This window comes from Podarcis tiliguerta, assembly GCF_965153285.1.
Source record: "Podarcis tiliguerta genome assembly, chromosome: 2".
Lineage (NCBI taxonomy): Eukaryota > Metazoa > Chordata > Lepidosauria > Squamata > Lacertidae > Podarcis > Podarcis tiliguerta.
Window position 1 is genome coordinate 68,465,489 of NC_139535.1, and position 19,089 is coordinate 68,484,577.

The 19,089-nt window shown below is 42.4% G+C and overlaps 1 protein-coding gene across 5 annotated transcripts in view; it reads right to left on the bottom strand.

Annotated features, from left to right (window-relative positions):
- The window catches only part of AFF4 (ALF transcription elongation factor 4), a gene marked incomplete at its 5' end in the record, with an annotated part of 52,145 nt that extends 38,750 nt beyond the window's left edge, over window positions 1-13,395 (bottom strand). The window contains 2 exons of one of the 5 annotated variants that reach the window (XM_083427051.1): window positions 308-395; window positions 12,993-13,395. In XM_083427051.1, the coding sequence (XP_083283177.1) occupies window positions 308-312 (5 nt within the window). Of the gene's footprint in view, window positions 1-307; window positions 409-12,922 lie in introns of those variants that run through there. The other 4 variants (XM_083427052.1, XM_083427053.1, XM_083427050.1 and 1 more) reach the window with 4 other exon arrangements.
- Between the last annotated feature and the right edge of the window lie 5,694 nt (window positions 13,396-19,089).

Here is a 19,089-nt window from a genome sequence, read left to right on the forward strand (position 1 = left end):
CATTCTTTTTAAGATAGGGAATGCCTCAACACTACAACTTGCCTTACAGATATGACACTGGTATAACTTATGCAATTACTTTGATATGTAAAACTGCAAAGCATTATTTAAACGAACTCCTACTCTTAGATCATGTTACCTGCATAATTAGAATAGGCCAATCGAGAAGAGAATCAAAGGTTTTTATAAAATTAAACATGTTATTCATTCAGCTTTCTATTTTTTATGGTTATTCAAATCACCTCCCACCAGCCAGCCTATGAACACACATTCCCATATACAACATTGCCATCTACGTTTGATCTACCTCATTTTTCTTTCTTTCTGTCCCCAACAGAGCCTCCTTGGTGTCCATCCTCCGTAGCATGCTCTCAGCTTTGCTGTTTCTAGGTTCCCTAAAAATGACATTTCTACTCTAAATACACATTTCAGTAAACATCTCCAAATTTACAACAACCTCTAAAAATGCCTACACTTCCTCCCTGAATAGGAGCTTCTGATCCTTGTGGGTTAAGAACTTGGAAGGTTTCCCTTATAAAACAGGCTTACTGACATCTGACGGAACAGAGCACTGCTTTAATTTGACCTACTGCTCTAAATATAAGCCATAAATCTAAAAGGATTCCCCTTAAGCTCAAGGAAGCATCTAAGTTAAGAACAAGATTCTACTTACAAGAAAGTTTGTGAACACTGTGTGCTGAGTGCAAAGTCACACTAAGAGCGTTTCAATTAGGGCTGAGTTTTAGTTTGGATTTCCAAGGTGAGGGCAGGGTAGACAACAAATTTGGATGGGAGGGTTAATTCACAGCGGCCACCACTTTTCTTTCCCAAAAGTCATCTAGAGCGATACCACGTGCAACCTGTCTCCATCTAAGTTTTGGTCATTGCCCCCTCCCACTGCGGCCCATGTCACATACTGTACTGGGCCTTTCCTGAGTCCTGCAACCTTCAGTAGAGGCTTCTTGAGGGTGCATGGGCTGCAGTAAAGAAATGGTGGCAGGAAAACCTCATTAAATGAGTACATTTCTGATCACAAAGCTGGATATCCTCTTAAGTCAACTTCAATTAACAGTATTTTCACAATAATTTGACTTCTGCCTAGGCTGTCAGTCTATTACAAGCAGAAGGAAGTTAAGTTGTGGAATCTCCATGAAATTCACTTACTTTATATAGTGTGGGTGGGGAACTGTAGGCCCAGAGGCCAAATATAGCCCTCTAGGCCTCCATCTCACCCTTGGCATTCATCCTGGGCAAGTCCCTCTCCCCAGTCTACACCCCTCCCCAGGCCTGCTCTGCACCCACATTGAGTGCTTCTGCCTGGCTGGAATATGTCCTTGACCTCTAACAATGATTCTTGGTAACTTAGATGGAGGGTGTGGGTGTGTGGGTATAGAACCTCTGGCTTTTGTGTGACTGGATAGTAGCCTACTATAGAAGGCAAGAGTCACAATCCATTCTTGCCTCTGGCCTCATTCATCAGTGGCATGAAGCCCCCAGAAGTTCTTCCATGAGAGAATGCAGCCCTCAGTTCCCCACTCCTGTTATAAAAAGATATTATTTAATGTGCAGTATCTTCTAAACACATAGGTATGCGGTCACCCCAAGATTTCCAGAGCAATAAGTTTAACTGCCACTAATAACCACTTGATGGGGCACAGTGAAGAGCTTCTTCACAAGAAACATCTGGCTTGATGACTTATTTATTGCACAGAACGTTTATAGTCAATCCACTCCTCCCAGTCACAGATTGAGCCAAGTAAACTCTCAAAAGTTCTGGAAAGCTCACAAAGGTTCATCGCAAAACTGAATCTTATGTAAACATTAACAGCTAGTGAAATAAATCTCACTTTACGTATTTTGTATAATCCATTGCCTTCTCAGTAACACCCTCCTTTATAAACTAGAATGGAAGTACAGTCATACCTCATGTTACGTTTGCTTCACATTGCAGCTTTTCAGGTTATGAACACGGCAAACCCGGAAGTGTTTACTTCCGGGTTCAGTGCATGCACAGAAGCAATCTGTGTGCTTTGCGCACGCGCAGTAGCAACACTCTACTTACAGACTTTTCAGGGTGTGGATGGCACCCTGAAACGGATCACATTCATAAGTTGAGGTACCAGTGTAATGGATTATATCTAATGCTAAGTGTGACTTATGGGACTTCCCCTCCCCCCACACCATCAAAATCTTCTCCAGAGGGTCTTGCAACCCTCTAGAGCAGATGTGGAGGGTATGCCAGGGCTGCAGGGAGGATTTTATTGTGCAAGTGGAAGTCTGTTGCACTAGCAGAATAGCAGTGTTGGATACTACCCAACATTTTTAAACAAAATGCACCATTTTTCCAGAATGAGAAATATTACTATGAATATTAAAGACAGAATGTGTTAGGAAATCATGAAATTGCTCTAGCTATGATGTTTAGCTTTTATATTAAAGAGTATTATTTGAAACATGGCTAGAAGGCAAACAATTAACTTAGTAACTTTAATTAACCTTTAAGCAGGCAAAACAGCAACAGTTATTTACTAAATTAGAAGCTTTATAACAAAAGCAAAAGCAAACTTCAATCAGTAATTATCTTTAAAAACCAACATTGCAGGTGACTTTTCAAACCTTAAGCTTGTCCTCAGGCAAATATACTTGGAAGGTAGAAGGATAAACACCACTGAAGATCAAATGAAGTAACACACTAAGTATTAAAACCAGAGGTTTTTTCACTACATTCTTTCACTACCATCAACTATCTACAAAAGGGTGATTTTGAAAAATTAAACTCTACTTATTTATTTTAAAGCTGCAAGACGGTCCAGGAATCAGCATGTTTTTACATGAGTAGAATGTGTCCTTTTATTTAAAATGCATCTCTGGGTTATTTGTGGGGCATAGGAATTTGTTCATATCTCCCCCCCCCCCCCCGCAAAAAAATACAGTCCAGCCCACCGCATGGTCTGAGGGACGGTGGACCGGCCCATGGCTGAAAAAGGTTGCTGACCCCTGTTCTATGACAATAAGAACATTTATTCTGAAACACTTAGCATTTTGCCCAAAGGCAGAAGTTTACATATCAATCTTTAAAAGTCATACTACCTTCATTTGACAAAAAACAACAACAAAAAAACAACAACACACATCACACATACTAGGAAATTGGTAGGATAAAGGATATAAAGATGTCAAAGGATGTCACCATTTTTGGATGTGGTTTCTTCCTACTCACCCCTGTCATTACCTAATATGTTCTAAACTACAGTACTGTCCTCTTAAGAACATGCAAAATTGCTATACTGAGTGATACCATTGGTCCATGTAGTTCAATACCATTCACACCGACAGGCAGTGGCTCTCCAGGGTTTACCACTTTCAGGCAGTCTTTCCCAGATCTATGTCAAGATGTCAGATTTAACCTGGAACTTTTGGGATGCAAAGCACATGCAGTATCACTGAGATACAGTGCAGTGCTATTCAAATCAAATGAATGTACTGTATAGCCAACCGCCATGTTTCATGCCCAAAACACAAATACAAGCATTTACGCATTTATGTATAAGGCTTTTTGAAAAACAAGATTTAAAAATTCTATTAAAGAATGTTAGTGAGTTTTGAAGTATCTCCTTGAGAAGAAATCACCATTTCAGTGGTCTTGAGGGCTTTTGAATGGTTTGTTGTTTAAATGCTTTCATAAGCAAAAGCACATTCAGTGCCAGTGAACTAGACATGATGCAACATGAGCTATGTTTGCCAATATTTGGCTATGAATGATAAATAAGCTCCAGCACAGCTATAAATAACTAGGTCTTTGTTATTCCACAGGATGCCTATCCACCTAACTACCACCAGAAATAGTTATAAGTACAGCAGATCTAATAAATTATTTCAAAATACCATGTAAATGCTGAGCTAATACAGTTCTACACAAACTTGTATAATCTAAAATGCGCAAATTGTTTATTTATCAGTTACTTTTTACAATAAATTACATCACTTATTTCAAGACTTTTTGAATTTCTTACTGAGCAAATGTATTTACCCTTAGCTTTCAGAAGCATATATTATATCAGAAATGACCCAAAGGCCTTCAGTTAATTAATAATGCCTCCTAGGGTGGTGCTCATATTTTAGAGTGGAGGGTAGAATTTAGTCCTTAATAATATCTTGTGGATTTTGTACTGTAGTTGTTTTAGGTCAAAGTGACCTGACAAAAGTATGTAAAAGACAATTTAAAACCAGGAAAAAACTAAAACAACTGACAATAATATCTTGTGGATTTTGTATTAAGGACTAAATTCTACCCTCCACTCTAAAATATGAGCACCACCCCTAGGAGGCATTATTAATTAACTGAAGGCCTTTGGGTCATTTCTGATATAATATATGCTTCTGAAAGCTAAGGCTAAATACATTTGCTCAGTAAGAAATTAAAAAAGTCTTGAAATAAGTGATGTAATATACCCATTGTGCACAATAATGTGTCCCTATCTTTCAAAGTAAGGTATCTTTTAGTTTAGTATCCAATGGTTGGGTTTGATGCACAGCAAACTTGTATCAATGCATGTATCTGATATATACAGGCATCCATGTCTGCGTCAGTTACAGACTGCCTCACTCGTAGCAATAATGTTGGCATAGGGCTGTTATAATCTTGCACACAAAAGGGGCTTTTAAAAATCGTATTTCAGCTGAAACTGCCAGGAATGTAATAATGCAGAATAAACTTATGAGGGCATAGGTTATTTCTCTCACCTTTAATACCAGGTCTGAAGCTCTGTCACTTTAATAAATATCAGTTTATTTGATAACAGGATAAAATATGGCTTCATGTGACATTCTTTGTCAAATAACAATATAATGAATTAAAATAATTAAGTCTCAATATTATGAGAGTATCAGAGATGACAGTTTCTCTATAATTGGAACCTCATTGTTCCAAAGGAAGCATAAAAATGCTGCCAACTTGCTTGGTTGCAGTTACGAGATTCCCCAGTTATGATAAGCCCTGCTGACTGAAGTTAGTAAAGTTATAGTTGCATTGGTCTGTTTCCAAAAGTGTTTCTACTTCATTCAAAATACAGAGGATTATTCTAGCCTGGCTGTTCCTTGTTTCACCAACAAAGCAAAAAGCAAACTAAAAGACAACAAAACAACATTCAAAGTTGGCTTCATCCACTTTCATTCTGAAAGCTCTAATAAACCTTTATCAGCTTTGTCTATCACTGAAATAAAACAAAGTGTCTCATAGGACCTACAGTTTTCAGGACAAAAGCCACAAGACAAAGAAATTAATATATCAACACTATTTGGAGAAAAGCTGGATATTATTCCAGAGAATTTGATATTTAGGGTCATATCCAGTGTTAGTCAAGTTCACTGATTTCAATGGCACTAATCTGAGTATGACATACTTAGATATCACTCTTAGTTCTTGTAGTTACAGCAGAATGATTAGCATGCAGAGTTTCTGTGGGGCATGCTTTTACATGCCCAAGTACATAGCTCTGACAGTTCCTGATGTATTGTCTTATTTCCATAATTAAGTAAACTCAAAAATATATGTGAACCAATAGTATGTAGGTATTCATCATTTCTCTGTAGATTCAAATACACAGTCTGTACATTACTATCCACTATAGCTTATTCACTGCCTTAATGTAACATTAGTCATATAATCAAATCATCAGGTTAAGACTATTTGATATATGTCAGGTGACTGAGAAACCAACTATGGCAAGAAGTGGAAGTACTGTAGAAACACAATGGAATTAACAGCTCTCTCATTGCTCAGGAATTTGGTGCCTACCAAATTCTTAACTGAGCAGAACTTCTTATGAATACATCAACAATTTTAGTATCTTCTCCAATGTATTATCTCACTTAACTGCAAAAATGAACAAGAATTTGGCTCAACTCTCTTGAAGCATAAACATTTCCAAAGTCATATGGCCACAAGCTTAAGTCTTAACATACTGTCACAATTACACTCTGCTAACACTTTGGATGGTGACCCTCTATGCCTTTCTGTTGCCATTTGATGTTCCCATCCCCTTTCCTCACTGTCCAATTTCCTTCAAACCTCAGCCCAACATTTGTCTCTTCTATATGGCTTTGGGCTTAAAGCTGCATTCCAGTTCACATTTAGCTGCAAAAAACTCTCAATGAAAGCAATGGGACTTACTTTTGAGTAACATAGGACTGCACTAACCTTAGCCCACATTCCCAACTAAAATTAAGCCATGTGCATGTAGCTACATTTGTTTGCATTCATTCTTCACTACCCGAGCCTCTCCATTTCCCCCAGTCTAACATTTTTACTATAACTATTAAGAACAGCTTTAGTAATGATGAGCGTGTGCATGGTTGTGTGTCAATTGGATGAATGTAAAATGGTTGCTTCCAGTACACGGTTATTCAATTGGATTTTAATGTTAACCATCCTGAGATTTTTCGATTAAGGGTGCTACATATTGTTTGTGTGTGTGTGTGTGCGCGCACACCCACACACCCGCTTCTTCTGGCAGTCTGCTCAGTTTTATGTTGTATAGGAGGGCACTTTGCCTCCTCCTCACCTAGAACGGAAATCAAGGAGTCTGTCAGTGGAAGGTTGGGTTGCTATGATAGTCCACTAAGCTTCTGTTCTGGACACACAGAGAAGAGTGCTTTGTTCCTTGTGTGGCTCAACAAAAAAACATAATGAGCTGATGAAGTGAAACAGGGACCCATGCCTTTACTGACAAGCCTTCTATGCTCATCAACCAGGCAGTGAAGCTCCTTTCTGCACATCCGGCACAGAAACCAGGTGAGGAGAGAACAAGGCAGGGAACATCCCATGTGCCTTTCACTAGTCAGCTTCATTTCAAATGTTTTCCTCACCTACTCATAAGAAAAGCTAGAAAGATCCCTCTACTCTACCAACTCCTCTTGTAAGTACAAGGCAGGTACATTGGCTGGTTGTTTATTTATTTGCAGGCTAGTAACTTTGAGGGGTAATTCAGAAGGCTGGTACACACAATGCCTTACTTCCACTTCTTTATGGATTACCCAGCAAATCTTATACAAGTCCTTCAATTCCTCAATCCATTTCTGCCTGAGTGGCTGCATTTCTTTTGCCCAGACATTTGTAAGTATGCAGCTTATGCACCTCCCATAGCATGATATCTATGGTCTGTGCCAAACAGAACATGCCTATTGACTCAAACGATATAATCATACCAGAATGTCTTCTAGCAAACCATACCTGTTACTGCAACAAAACACAAAAGCAAAGCATAAATTAAGCAGGCTTTTCATCAAACCACTGTGACCTGAAGGAAAAATTCTTCATAAATCTAAGACTGAGCAAAAAACCATGACTACATGAACACATTCCAGTTGTTGACAAACAACACTTAACTACTTCACCATAACGTTATTCCTTCCTACTTGCCAATATTGCCATCTTATCTGAAAGCAGAATAAAGATGGGAAGCATATATTCAATACTGCTTCAACAATAAGACAAAACGTCTCTTTTATATATAGGACTATGTGAGCTATTATATATATTCACTATGTAAAATATGAGAAGGATATAAATAGGTACCAGCTTTTCAGAATTTTATATATAGTTTTATATTCACAGTGGATTGTGTCCAGTGTTGTTGCTCAGCTGACAGTAAGACTTCAATCAGTGGTACTGGGAGGAAAGCAATTTCACTCCAAAAGGTATTTATTAAAGCAGTGGTTCTCAAACTTTTTCTCTGTACCAGAGAAAATTTGCTCATGCTTAATTTATAACATGGAATACAACTATTTTATAACATGATCGTGGGACATCCAGAAAGTGTAAAACAATGCAGCTACATGAGAACTTGAATAACTCCAAAAATATAATTATAAATGACAACTAGGATTGTCCTTAATATACTTGATGCTCTTGCTCTCATTTTGAAAAAATATTTATCCATATTCTGAAAATAAAAACATATTATGATCCCATACTACACTGAAATGTTTAAATGTTTCTTTTATTATTATCCTTGAATCTTCCCACTATACTTGATGTCAAATGCCACACCATTAGAGAATCACTGTATTAAATGTTTTTTAAAAATAAAACAATTCAAATCCAATAGTCACAGTGTGATTTAAAAGGTAATAATAATAATAATAATAATAGATTTATTATTTATACCCCACCCATCTGGCTGCTTCCAACAGAACACTAAAATACAATAACCTATTAAACATTAAAAGCTTCCCTAAACAGGGCTGCCTTCAGATGTCTTATAAAAGTCTGGTAGTTGTTTTTCTCTTTGACATCTGGGGGGAGGGCGTTCCACAAGGCGGGCACCACTACCAAGAAGGCCCTCTGCCTGGTTCCCTCTAACTTCTGGGAACCACCAGAAGGCCCTCGCAACTGGACCTCAGTGTCCGGGCAGAACAATGGGGGTGGAGATGGTCCTTCAGGTGTACTGGACCGAGGCCGTTTAGGGCTCTAAAAGCCAGCACCAACACTTTGAATTGTGCTCGGAAATGTACACAGGTCTTGAAAGACCTACACTGGTTCCCAGTACATTTCCAAGCACAATTCAAAGTGTTGGTGCTGGCTTTTAGAGCCCTAAACGGCCTCGGTCCAGTACACCTGAAGGACCATCTCCTGCAATGCACTCTATATGGGGCTACCTTTGAAGGTGACCTGGAAACTACAACTAATCCAGAATGCAACTAATCCAGTCTTGGCGGCTGCTCCCAGTCACCAGCCTAGCTGCTGCATTCTGGATTAGTTGTAGTTTCCAGGTCACCTTCAAAGGTAGCCCCATATAGAGTGCATTGCAGTAGTCCAAGCGAGGGATAACTAGAGCATGCACCACTCTGGCGAGACAGTCTGCGGGCAGGTAGGGTCTCAGCCTGCGTACCAGATGGAGCTGATAAACAGCTGCCCTGGACACAGAATTGACCTGTGTCTCCATGGACAGCTGTGAGTCCAGAATGACTCCCAGGCTGCGCACCTGGTCCTTCAGGGGCACAGTTACCCCATTCAGGACCAGGGATATACAAATGCAAAATATATTTTCCTGTTATATGGTGCAGTGGATGCAGGTGAGTTATTCATGTAACTTATAAAATAGGGCCAGACCTTATCAAACCTGTCATGTTTCACAGTGCTGATACCTAGGATCTCCTTTCCACATCTCCCGAAGACCTCTTGCATTACCCATTGATTTGTCAATAAGCAGTTTGTAATTTACAAATGCAGACCCTCTCAGTTGCTTGCTTGACACACTGGAGGATCCTCTAGAGCAGGGGTGTCCAACAGGTCGATTGGGATCGACTGTTTGATCCCTGGAAGGTTCCAGTTGATCACTGTCTCCTTCTCCTTTTCCTTTGCATTGTCATCAGAGCATCCAGCACCACCCCCTTGGCCTGTCCTCCATTTTCGCATGATAGCTGTAATGGAAGACAGACTTTTCGTTGTGAGACATATTATTTTCTTAGCAATGTTTTGGTAAGTGAGTTTCCCCTTTCCTCAATTTTGACATTTTTGTCCCTAAAAGAAGCTCAACAACTTTGACCTGAACACCCCAAAAACAGGGTAAATCACTGCCAGTTTTTTAATCTGTGAGTGGATCACAGTCTCTTGGAAGTTAGAAGCCCCTGCTCTAGAGCAATCTTTGGGGGGGGGGTGGAATACAGAGGGAGGTTTTCCTCCCTTTCCCTCTGATGAAAGTCTTACTGTCAGCAGAGTGCCCCTAAATTTGCTGCACCATGGTTTCTGGTCAAAGCTCATTTCATAAATTTGGTATTAGTTTAGTATTTATTAGGATATTATTTAAACACTTTAATAGTGGCAGTTCATGCCCTTAGCATTTCCAAACATTACTAAATGGGAAGCAGCTGTTGATTATGCATATAGTTCATTTTTAGTTGCATGTTCAAACTATGATCACCTGATTCTTTAAACAGAAGAGATAAATACTGTTGATTATTTATACAGTGTCAGTGAATATAGTGCCTTGCAGACAAACAATCATAAAAGGGCAGAGTACATTCTATAGGAAATATTATGAGAACCAGGGTGCTCCAGAAAATAAAATGTTAGAACTGGACTAGGGAGGCCTATGTCTATTCACTGACCTCTTTCATGGGCTTGCCACTTGCTACTGGGAAGTCACATATTTTAAAATGACAACGACTGCAATCTACCTTAGAATAACTAAACAGTGAGAACACAGCAAGACACAAGCACTGGCAGGGATCTTCTGTCAGGAAGTATATAGACCCTTCATCCAAGTTTTGGCCTAACCAAGACAACTCCCTGTCTCCCCAAAAATGCATTTGACAAAGATCTAAGGACAGGTTTTAGTTCACCATATCATCAGTTTAGAACTGAAGATGAGGATAAAATCACTAAATGGATTCCCTGCTGCATACCAATTAAACTACAATTTAACAGGTCATTTTCCCTAGAAAGCATATATACTTTGCAGATTAAGAATCACACACATTATATGTAAGGAGAGGAGAAATCGTTTCCTAATTCAAAATTACTCAGAAAACTTACATCAACTGGTGCTGGCTACCTGACCTGGCTATCAATATACTGATGACAAATGTCAACTCCTGGTGAAGCAGTGTCATCTCTCTATTCATCTCAGGTCAGTGATAGAGAAGATGAGGGTGAATAAACTTAAGTTCCATTCAGGTAAAAAAATAAACCTATACATGGCATGTGAGTTCCATGACATCTTTAAGGAGGGGGGCAATTTGGACTTGCAACCCTTTGCCCCTGTGCTGAAGGCCAAATTTAAATTTGCTCCAACCTAGAGGCTATTATGTGCAAAGAGGAAAACATATGGGCTTAAGAGCTTAAACCAGAAATCAGCCCCCACTTGTGGCTACAGCAGCTTTGAGACAAGATTTAAGTCAGGAGGAAATCATAACTTTATTGACAATAAACAGTGTAATCTCAAAAGTATTGGTGGAGTCTTTGTTAAACTTCTGTTCTGGTACATCCCATAGTAATAGTCAAGCGCATACAAAGTAAGCTAAGAGATTCTTTAGCCTTAATTTTGTGATATATAGAAAATTTAGTCCAAACAAATTGTGGGGCTTAGGTTATGAACTCACCGTCACTTAAAGCAAAGTATTTAGATTTAAACTAGCTTAATCCTATTATCGTCAATAGGATTCAACAGATTTAAATCCAAATGTCCCCATTAAATTATCAGCCTGATAAACAACAGTCATTTGCTGAAGGTAACAGGCACAGTAATAAACAAAGGAAAGAAGTGTGATACTTGTCTGAGCAGTATTTTCCTTGGAACACTACTCTTTGCTGAATGACTTTCGTTCCTCTCACTCTCAACACCATACATTTCAAATCACAGTGCAGGGATACTGTCCTGATTCCTTAAGGCAATATAGTAAATTGTAAAATGTTTCTTTTTCACATTTCCCAGAGTCAAGCTCTTTCAACAGATGATAAGGAACTAAGTCTGACTCATTAACATCTCATTGCTGCCTAGAAAGAGATCAACACAATTGAAAGCTTCTTCTATCAACACTGTTGGCCCAGAGCTGTATCATCCAAGGCTTTCTGGATCCCATCCAAACTATAGCTACCATTCCATACTTGTACACAAGCAGTTCAAATACATTTTTTGCACAAGTAATTATGATTGTTCTTACTCAGGTGTACATACAGTACTGAGATCAACACAACACATGAACTGTGCCAGCAGGAGTTCCAGTGATAGTAGACCTTTGCGGAAGGACTGCTCTGTTCACAATTACGCAATTCACATGTTATATTTGTTAATACTCATTGTTAAGGACAGTTGGGATGTCCCACAAATACAGAACTTGTTTTATGTAAACCTGCCCTCAGTATTACAGTATTACAGTTAAAGAGTTAAACAGTTAAGATGTATCTTATCCTTGTTACATTGGAGAAGACATTTCAAATTCAGATTCTGTGTGGGGTAACAGAGATCAAGACAGTACTTCCTTCAAATGGCGAGACTACTGCAGCTTTAGGTATAGTAACAAAAGAGATGGTGAAATCCCCATATCACTTTTAGAGGAACTTCTGCTGACATAGACAGATAGGATCTGCCAGAAAACTCACTCAAAAAGCTATCTACAGAATCTACAAATCTACAATCGCTTTGCCTGATCTGTCCTAAGAGCTACTCAGTATTTCAACAACATAACAAACTGAACAAACTGCTGACTGATCACTGGAGTGAGTGGGATTAAAACCCAACTATTGCAATAGAGGAGGTGGTGGTGGTTTAGTTAGCAAAACCATCCAAGAACAAGCTCAGATGCACATTTATCTCAAGCTACTGGCACTTCTGGGAAAGAAAGGCAGTGCCGTCCCATCTCTGCTTCCATCCTTCGAACACACTATGTATCATCAGAAGCCCTCACGTGTGTGCATTTATGTGATACGGCATATATATGGGGGGGGAGGGGGAGAGAAAGAGAAGCGCTAGTAACCAGGTGTGCTTATCCCTATGCTAGCAGTCGTTCTGGGGATGCCTCGCTTCTGTCGGTTACAGAGAGCAGTAACCGACAGAATAGGAAAGGGATCCAAGGGAGAGGAGCTCCCCTGAATTTCGAAGGAGGGAGGACGGGGAGAATCCGGGGCGTGGGAGAAGCGAAGAAAGGAAGCCCATTCCAAAGTAGAGAGGGAGGAGCGGAAGCAGAAAATGCCTACCCATCCACCACCACCACCCCTCCCGGAAGAAGAGGGAAAGAGCGGGGGAGATACATCCTGAGGCGACTTTCGACGCTTTCTATGAGGGGGGGTGTCTGGGACGTGGGTGTAATAAGAGCCTGCTGCCCTCGGCAGCGAGGAGGGAGGGGCCGTCTCACCCACCCCCAGGGAGGGCTCCTTCTTCCCGCTACCTGAGGGGGGGGGGTGAAGCGGGGCCTACCTTACCTTGCCTCGCCCCAGCCCAAGTGCCACCGACAGCGGCGCCAGCTCAGCCCCGAGCCGCCCGGTCACTCACCTCCGCTGGCTCCGTCGCTACACCCCGACCATTTCCCGGTTGCCGCCACCGCCGGGCGGGCGTGAGGAGAGCCAGGAAGGCCCCAGAAGAAGCAGCAGCCGCCGCCGCCGCCGCCACAGGCGAGAGGAGGGGCAGGCCGAGGGAGATCACCGCGGAGAGAAAGGCGCGGAGGCGGAGTTCCATCTCCGGCTCCCCCGCCGCTCCATGTCTGGGGGCCGCCGAGCCGGGGTTGCGCTGAAACGCGAGAGGGCGGCGGGGTCAAGGCCTCCCCGACGACGCCAGTCTCCGCCGCCGCCGCCTCCCTCCTTCTCTTTCCCTCTCTGGAGTCGGATTACCCAGCAGCCCCCGCGGCCAGCACAGCCCCACCGCCCCAAAGCCCAGCAGCTGAGAGGAGGGGCCTAAGGCCTCACCACGTGACCCCCCGGCGGAAAGCAGCCAAAGCCGCCGGGAGAAGGCGAGCACCGCCCTCGCCCAGAAAGGAAGCGCAGGAGGATTCGGGCACGTCACGTGACCAGGAATCTCTTCTCTTTTTTTCTTTTTTTGAAGTCGATGATTACAAAAAACTGTTGCTCTTCCGCGCCCTCTACAGGGGAAAGTCGGAGCAGCAACGTGGGCGCGTGTGCTGTGGTAAATCTGGGCAGATGCGGCGAAGTAGGGTCCCGGTTTGCATAGGAGTCTGGGAGTCCCCCTCGGAGTATCCGATGGGGGGGGGAGTCCTGCAAAGCTCAAGGGGCGATTAAGGGGGTTAAACGCATGCCTAGCCACCATTGAGGAATGGATTCAAATCGGGTATGGTGCGCAATTCTTCCACGCAAATGCCCAAGGAGGTCACTGCTTTCTGCGGGAGGGCTTCTCCTTCAGATTCCCTGCAATATCAGTAGCCGCCTCCTCGTTCTCCGCAGTCATTTGCCTGCCCCTGTTTTGAGAAACGGCATTCCTGTTGAGATCCGACCGACAGGCGCCCACTAACTTAAAATGTGGGGGTTTTTAAGTGATTTTATCCACCCAGGTAACACATATTATTAGCCAAAAAAGCCATCTAAAGCGTTCATATATTACCCAGTATTGTACCCTTACTAAGTTTACGAATAATATAATTGCAGGTTCTGACAGGGGGGGAAACACTCCTCGCTGCTGCTGACAATTCCTTCCAAAGAAAGAGAGAGCCCCTAGACAACATTTTATAGGTGCAACGGGCTCAAATATCAAGAAAGAGAAAGTTGGTAACAATATCCAGCTTAAAGAACAGAAGTAAACATGGGTTTATCTCTTCGTTTCTGGGTGAAGAGAGGACACTTTGCATGCAGTGCACTGACAGGATGGACAGGAATAACAAGATCCTCCTTCTGTTCATAGACCTAAAAGGACAGTAGCCTCACCCTGCTGCCTATTATCAGACAAATGCCTCCAAAAAGAGAGGTAGTGTGTGGTCATACAAGAATGGAATTTCACATTAAGAGTCCACTAACACACTAGGGATGCGGGTGGCGCTGTGGGTTAAAGCCTCAGCACCTAGGGCTTGCCGACCGAAAGGTCGGCGGTTCAAATCCCCACGGCGGGGTGCGCTCCCATTGTTCGGTCCCAGCGCCTGCCAACCTAGCAGTTCGAAAGCACCTCCAGGTGCAAGTAGATAAATAGGGACCGCTTACTAGCGGGAAGGTAAACTGCGTTTCCGTGTGCGCCTCTGGCTCGCCAGAGCAGCGATGTCACGCTGGCCACGTGACCCAGAAGTGTCTCCGGACAGCGCTGGCCCCCAGCCTCTTGAGTGAGATGGGTGCACAACCCTAGAGTCTGTCAAGACTGGCCCGTACAGGCAGGGGTACCTTTACCTTTACCTAACACACTAGAATAAATCCAGAGGTGGTGACTAGAAATCTATAATAAACCAGAATAATTTGATAACATTCAGTAAATGCAAACAGGCAGATAAGAGGAAAACAACACAGAGAATTTATTGTTCTGTGCTACACACACAGAGGTGTTTTTTAGGGACGCGGGTGACGCTGTGGGTAAAACCTCAGCGCCTAGGACTTGCTGATCGTATGGTCGGCGGTTCGAATCGCCGCTGCGGGGTGAGCTCCCGTCTTTCGGTCCCAGCTCCTGCCCACCTAGCAGTTCAAAAGCACACTTAAGTGCAAGTAGATAAATAGGTACCGCTTACCTAGCGGGAAGGTAAATGGCGTTTCCGTGTGCTGCGCTGGTGCTGGCTCGCCAGAGCAGCTTCGTCACACTGGCCACGTGACCCGGAAGTGTCTTCGGACAGTGCTGGCCCCTGGCCTCTTAAGTGAGATGGGCGCACGACCCTAGAGTCGGACACGACTGGCCCGTATGGGCAGGGGTATCTTTACCTTTACTACATACACACACACAAACTTAGTTTAGGGACAGCTTTTTACAATATCTGTTTCCTTGTGACAGCCTTATGGAGATGTTGTTTCCACAATATCTGCCTGAAAATAAACATGGGGTGGACTGGACACCTAGCACTAGCATGTAAAGCAGAATTGGTTTTCTCAAAAGAAACAACATACTGTACTTCTTTGAACTCTGCCTATGTCCTCTTTGTCAGCCAACTGCAGAATTCTGTTTCTCTTTTGCCGGCTACTTTCAAGAATGTCAGCCTATTTCCTTCAGTATTACCACCCCTCCACGCCCCAGTAGGTGAGATATATCTAATATAGCAAGTATACTTGGCAATCAATAGTGTCTCTGTGTGGACCCGGGTGGACTAAATCACAGAGCCTAGGACTTGCTGATCACAAGGTCGCGGTTCGAATTCCCGTGACGGGGTGAGCTCCCATTGCTCGGTCCCTGCTCCTGCCAACCTAGCAGTTCAAAAGCCCGTCAAAGTGCAAGTAGATAAATAGGTAATGCTCCGGTGGGAAGGTAAACGGCGTTTCCGTGTGCTGTTCTGGTTCACCAGAAGCGGCTTAGTCATGCTGGCCACATGACTCGGAAGCTATACGCCGGCTCCCTCGGCCAATAAAGCGAGATGAGTGCCGCAACTCCAGAGTCAGACACGACTGGACCTAATGGTCAGGGGTCCCTTTACCTTTATGTAAACAACAGAGGATGGTATTCTACATTTTCCCTCTATGAATGTCCATAAGAAATAAAACTCTCTTCAACAGAGACTGCTGCTTCTATATTTTATCACAATTCCAAAGACTGAATATGTTTGTCAGAAGGGCTTCATCAATTAATGTTCTAAAAGCAGGAAGTGATCTTTTACTCAATACCACATGGTTCCCATTTAATGCCCACATTTCTCTGAAACTCTAGCTACTGGAAATATAGCGACCACAAACAGTTGGTAGACATAGGAAAATATCTGCACACACAAAATTGCTTTTCTTGTGGTATATAGAAAACAAATTACACCAGTTGTTATATTTATTTCATATGAGGGGAATCAACCAAATATGTACATAATTCAAGAAGTAAAATAATCTTTTCATGCAGCAGACATGTTTTATAACAATAGAGATGCTAAATACAAGGAGAAGACAATGTCACTTTGATTCACAGCGTGGAATCCACCTCCCTTTCTCTAAAGAGCCTGGTATTCAAATGACCCCCTGCTGTTAGTGATAGCAAGACAGAGCTTGATAGAGACCCCAAAGGGGTTAACAGGACTCCACATTCTGTCAACATCTGTGCATACCATGCGCTGGTCTCAACTGCCCTAGGTTAGATTAGGATATTAATTGCCCTTGACAGAGACAACAACACCAGCTTATGGATTGCTTTCATTTTCCCCCCTTTGATGTTCTTTGTCCTCTCCTGTAATTAATTATTGAAACCAATTCAAATTGTTTGTATGATATATCACTCATTCTCAGGCTGAGAAACAACAATAAAAGGTTCAAAAACAAGATACAGTTCAAGTAATTTTAAACCACTCTGTAATGACTTTAACAAATCAAGAGGTATGTTTAAAAGTGTTCTGAATACATATTCTAAGAATAAAAACATGCAAACCATGCCACAGAAGACTTCACGAGAAGGGAAGCCTCTACAGTAGGTTCCAGTGTACATTCTTCAAAGTGTTTGTGAAGCTGTATGATGCTCAGTGTTGAACACTAAAATAAATGCCTCCAAGTCTCCAAATGGCTATCAACCCATAAAATCAGTGCAATAAGATCTATTCATCAAATAATGTCTATTCATTTTCTCATTGGAATGAGTAAGGTTGAATAAATTAAAGTTCAATTAACAACATCTCTTTAACATGGTCAACTTAAGTACACAGGACTTCATTCACAGTTAAAACATCATAAAGGAGTGCCCTTAAATATTGCCCCAAATCTATAGTTGTAGATTTTTTGGCACTTTGTCGTTCCAAAATATTACATACTTCACTTTTCAATAAAGCTCTTAGCAGCCTACGTGCCTTTACTCACAAAGTTTGTCAATTTTTTCATGCAAACCATGTCCCTTGTCTCTTAACAACCAATCCATAACAGGGGGAAGATTCAGCATTTTCCGGTTATAGATTATAGCTATTTTTGCTGCTGTTGAAAAGAAAGATAACCAATTCCATGTCCTTGAACAAATTTATCTTAGGTTTTAGGTAAATTTCTCAAATCTGTTTCTAAAAAATTCACTTTTTTGACATTTGAAAGATACCTGCTCCAGAGTTTCTATGTCTTCAGCAAACATTGTTGAAACCCATATGAGATAATCTATCTGGTAAGGAATATATGTTTTAGGTAACATGAATAGCTGGAAGTCTCTTTTGCACATAAGCAGGAAAAGCCACATCAACATTACCATTACAAGGATGTATGTTTATCTGTTTAGGCAGGAAAATCAGATCTGTGAGAATCTCTCCCATTTGCAGCCCAGGCATCCTTGCGTATTACCTTGAGGAAAAGGGTTAGTTAAAACACTTTCATGCTTCATATTTAACTGTGTGGTTGATGCCTAATCTTCACTGGGATAATTTCCAGCAGGTTTGATTACACTGACAAAGTCGGCATGAAACCTGAATGAGCCACTTAGACCTATACATTTGGGGAAAGCATATAGTACCATCATCTCCAGGCAGTAGCAGTTCAAAATGAAGCATGACTGAATGGTTTGTCATGTAAAAATCATTGTCCACCAGAAAATACTAGACTAGGCTCTTTTTCCACAACATAGTTTTCGATCCACAGCAAACTACTAGAAGACCCTCTATATACCACCCCAACCTGTAATCTGGCGTGGTAGAGAAGGGATGGTGCACCTTTTGAGTGGGGCCAGAAGCAAAAGTGGGTGAATCAATCAGTGGCGTAGCGGGGGTGCAGGGGGGACCGGCCGCACCGGGCGCAACATCTGGGGGGGGGCGCTCGCACTCGCAGCTCTCTGCCCCTACCTGGCTCACTCACTCTCTCTCACTGCAGTGCTGGCTGTGCGAATCCGATCCGAGCTGCCAGGTCGCCGCCCACTGTGGAGGGGAGGGTGCCAGGCGTGCGGTGCGGTGCGGTGCGGAGAGAGAGTGAGGGACTATCTGGGGGAGGGACAGTGCAGGGGGGGGGGCGCAAATTACTTGCCTTGCCCCGGGTGCTGACAACCCACGCTACGCCACTGGAATCAATCAATGTACCTTTTGCGTTTGCACAGTAGGCTAGTTTCTTAACACACACACACACACAAACAAACAAACACACACTTGCTCTGTCCTCCATTCAGGCAAGCAAGAGGCATCACCAGAGTTCAAGGACATATTCCAGTCAGGCAAAAGCACACTCAAGGAGGGGACAAAGTAGGGCTAGTGAAAGCTGTGGCCTATGGCAAGTTCCAAAGGCCAAAAGCAAAGCCTGGAGAGCCACATTTGGCCCTGAAACTGAGGTTCCCCTCCCCTATGGTACATTCTCAGAAAGACTCTGTCTTGTGCTTTGTTAAAAAACACACACATGTAGATTGGCCCCTAATCTAAGATGGTGACACACTCAATAAATACCTTAATGAGCTAACTATGGCTCAGTTTGCATGCAGTGGTAAACAACAGTTAGAAGCAAACAATGGCTTACTGGGAATGAAGGCATGGTGCATGGTGCTTGGTTTCACTTAATCTGTCTTGCCTGCTTCCAGGAGAAGGATTGTGAACTTG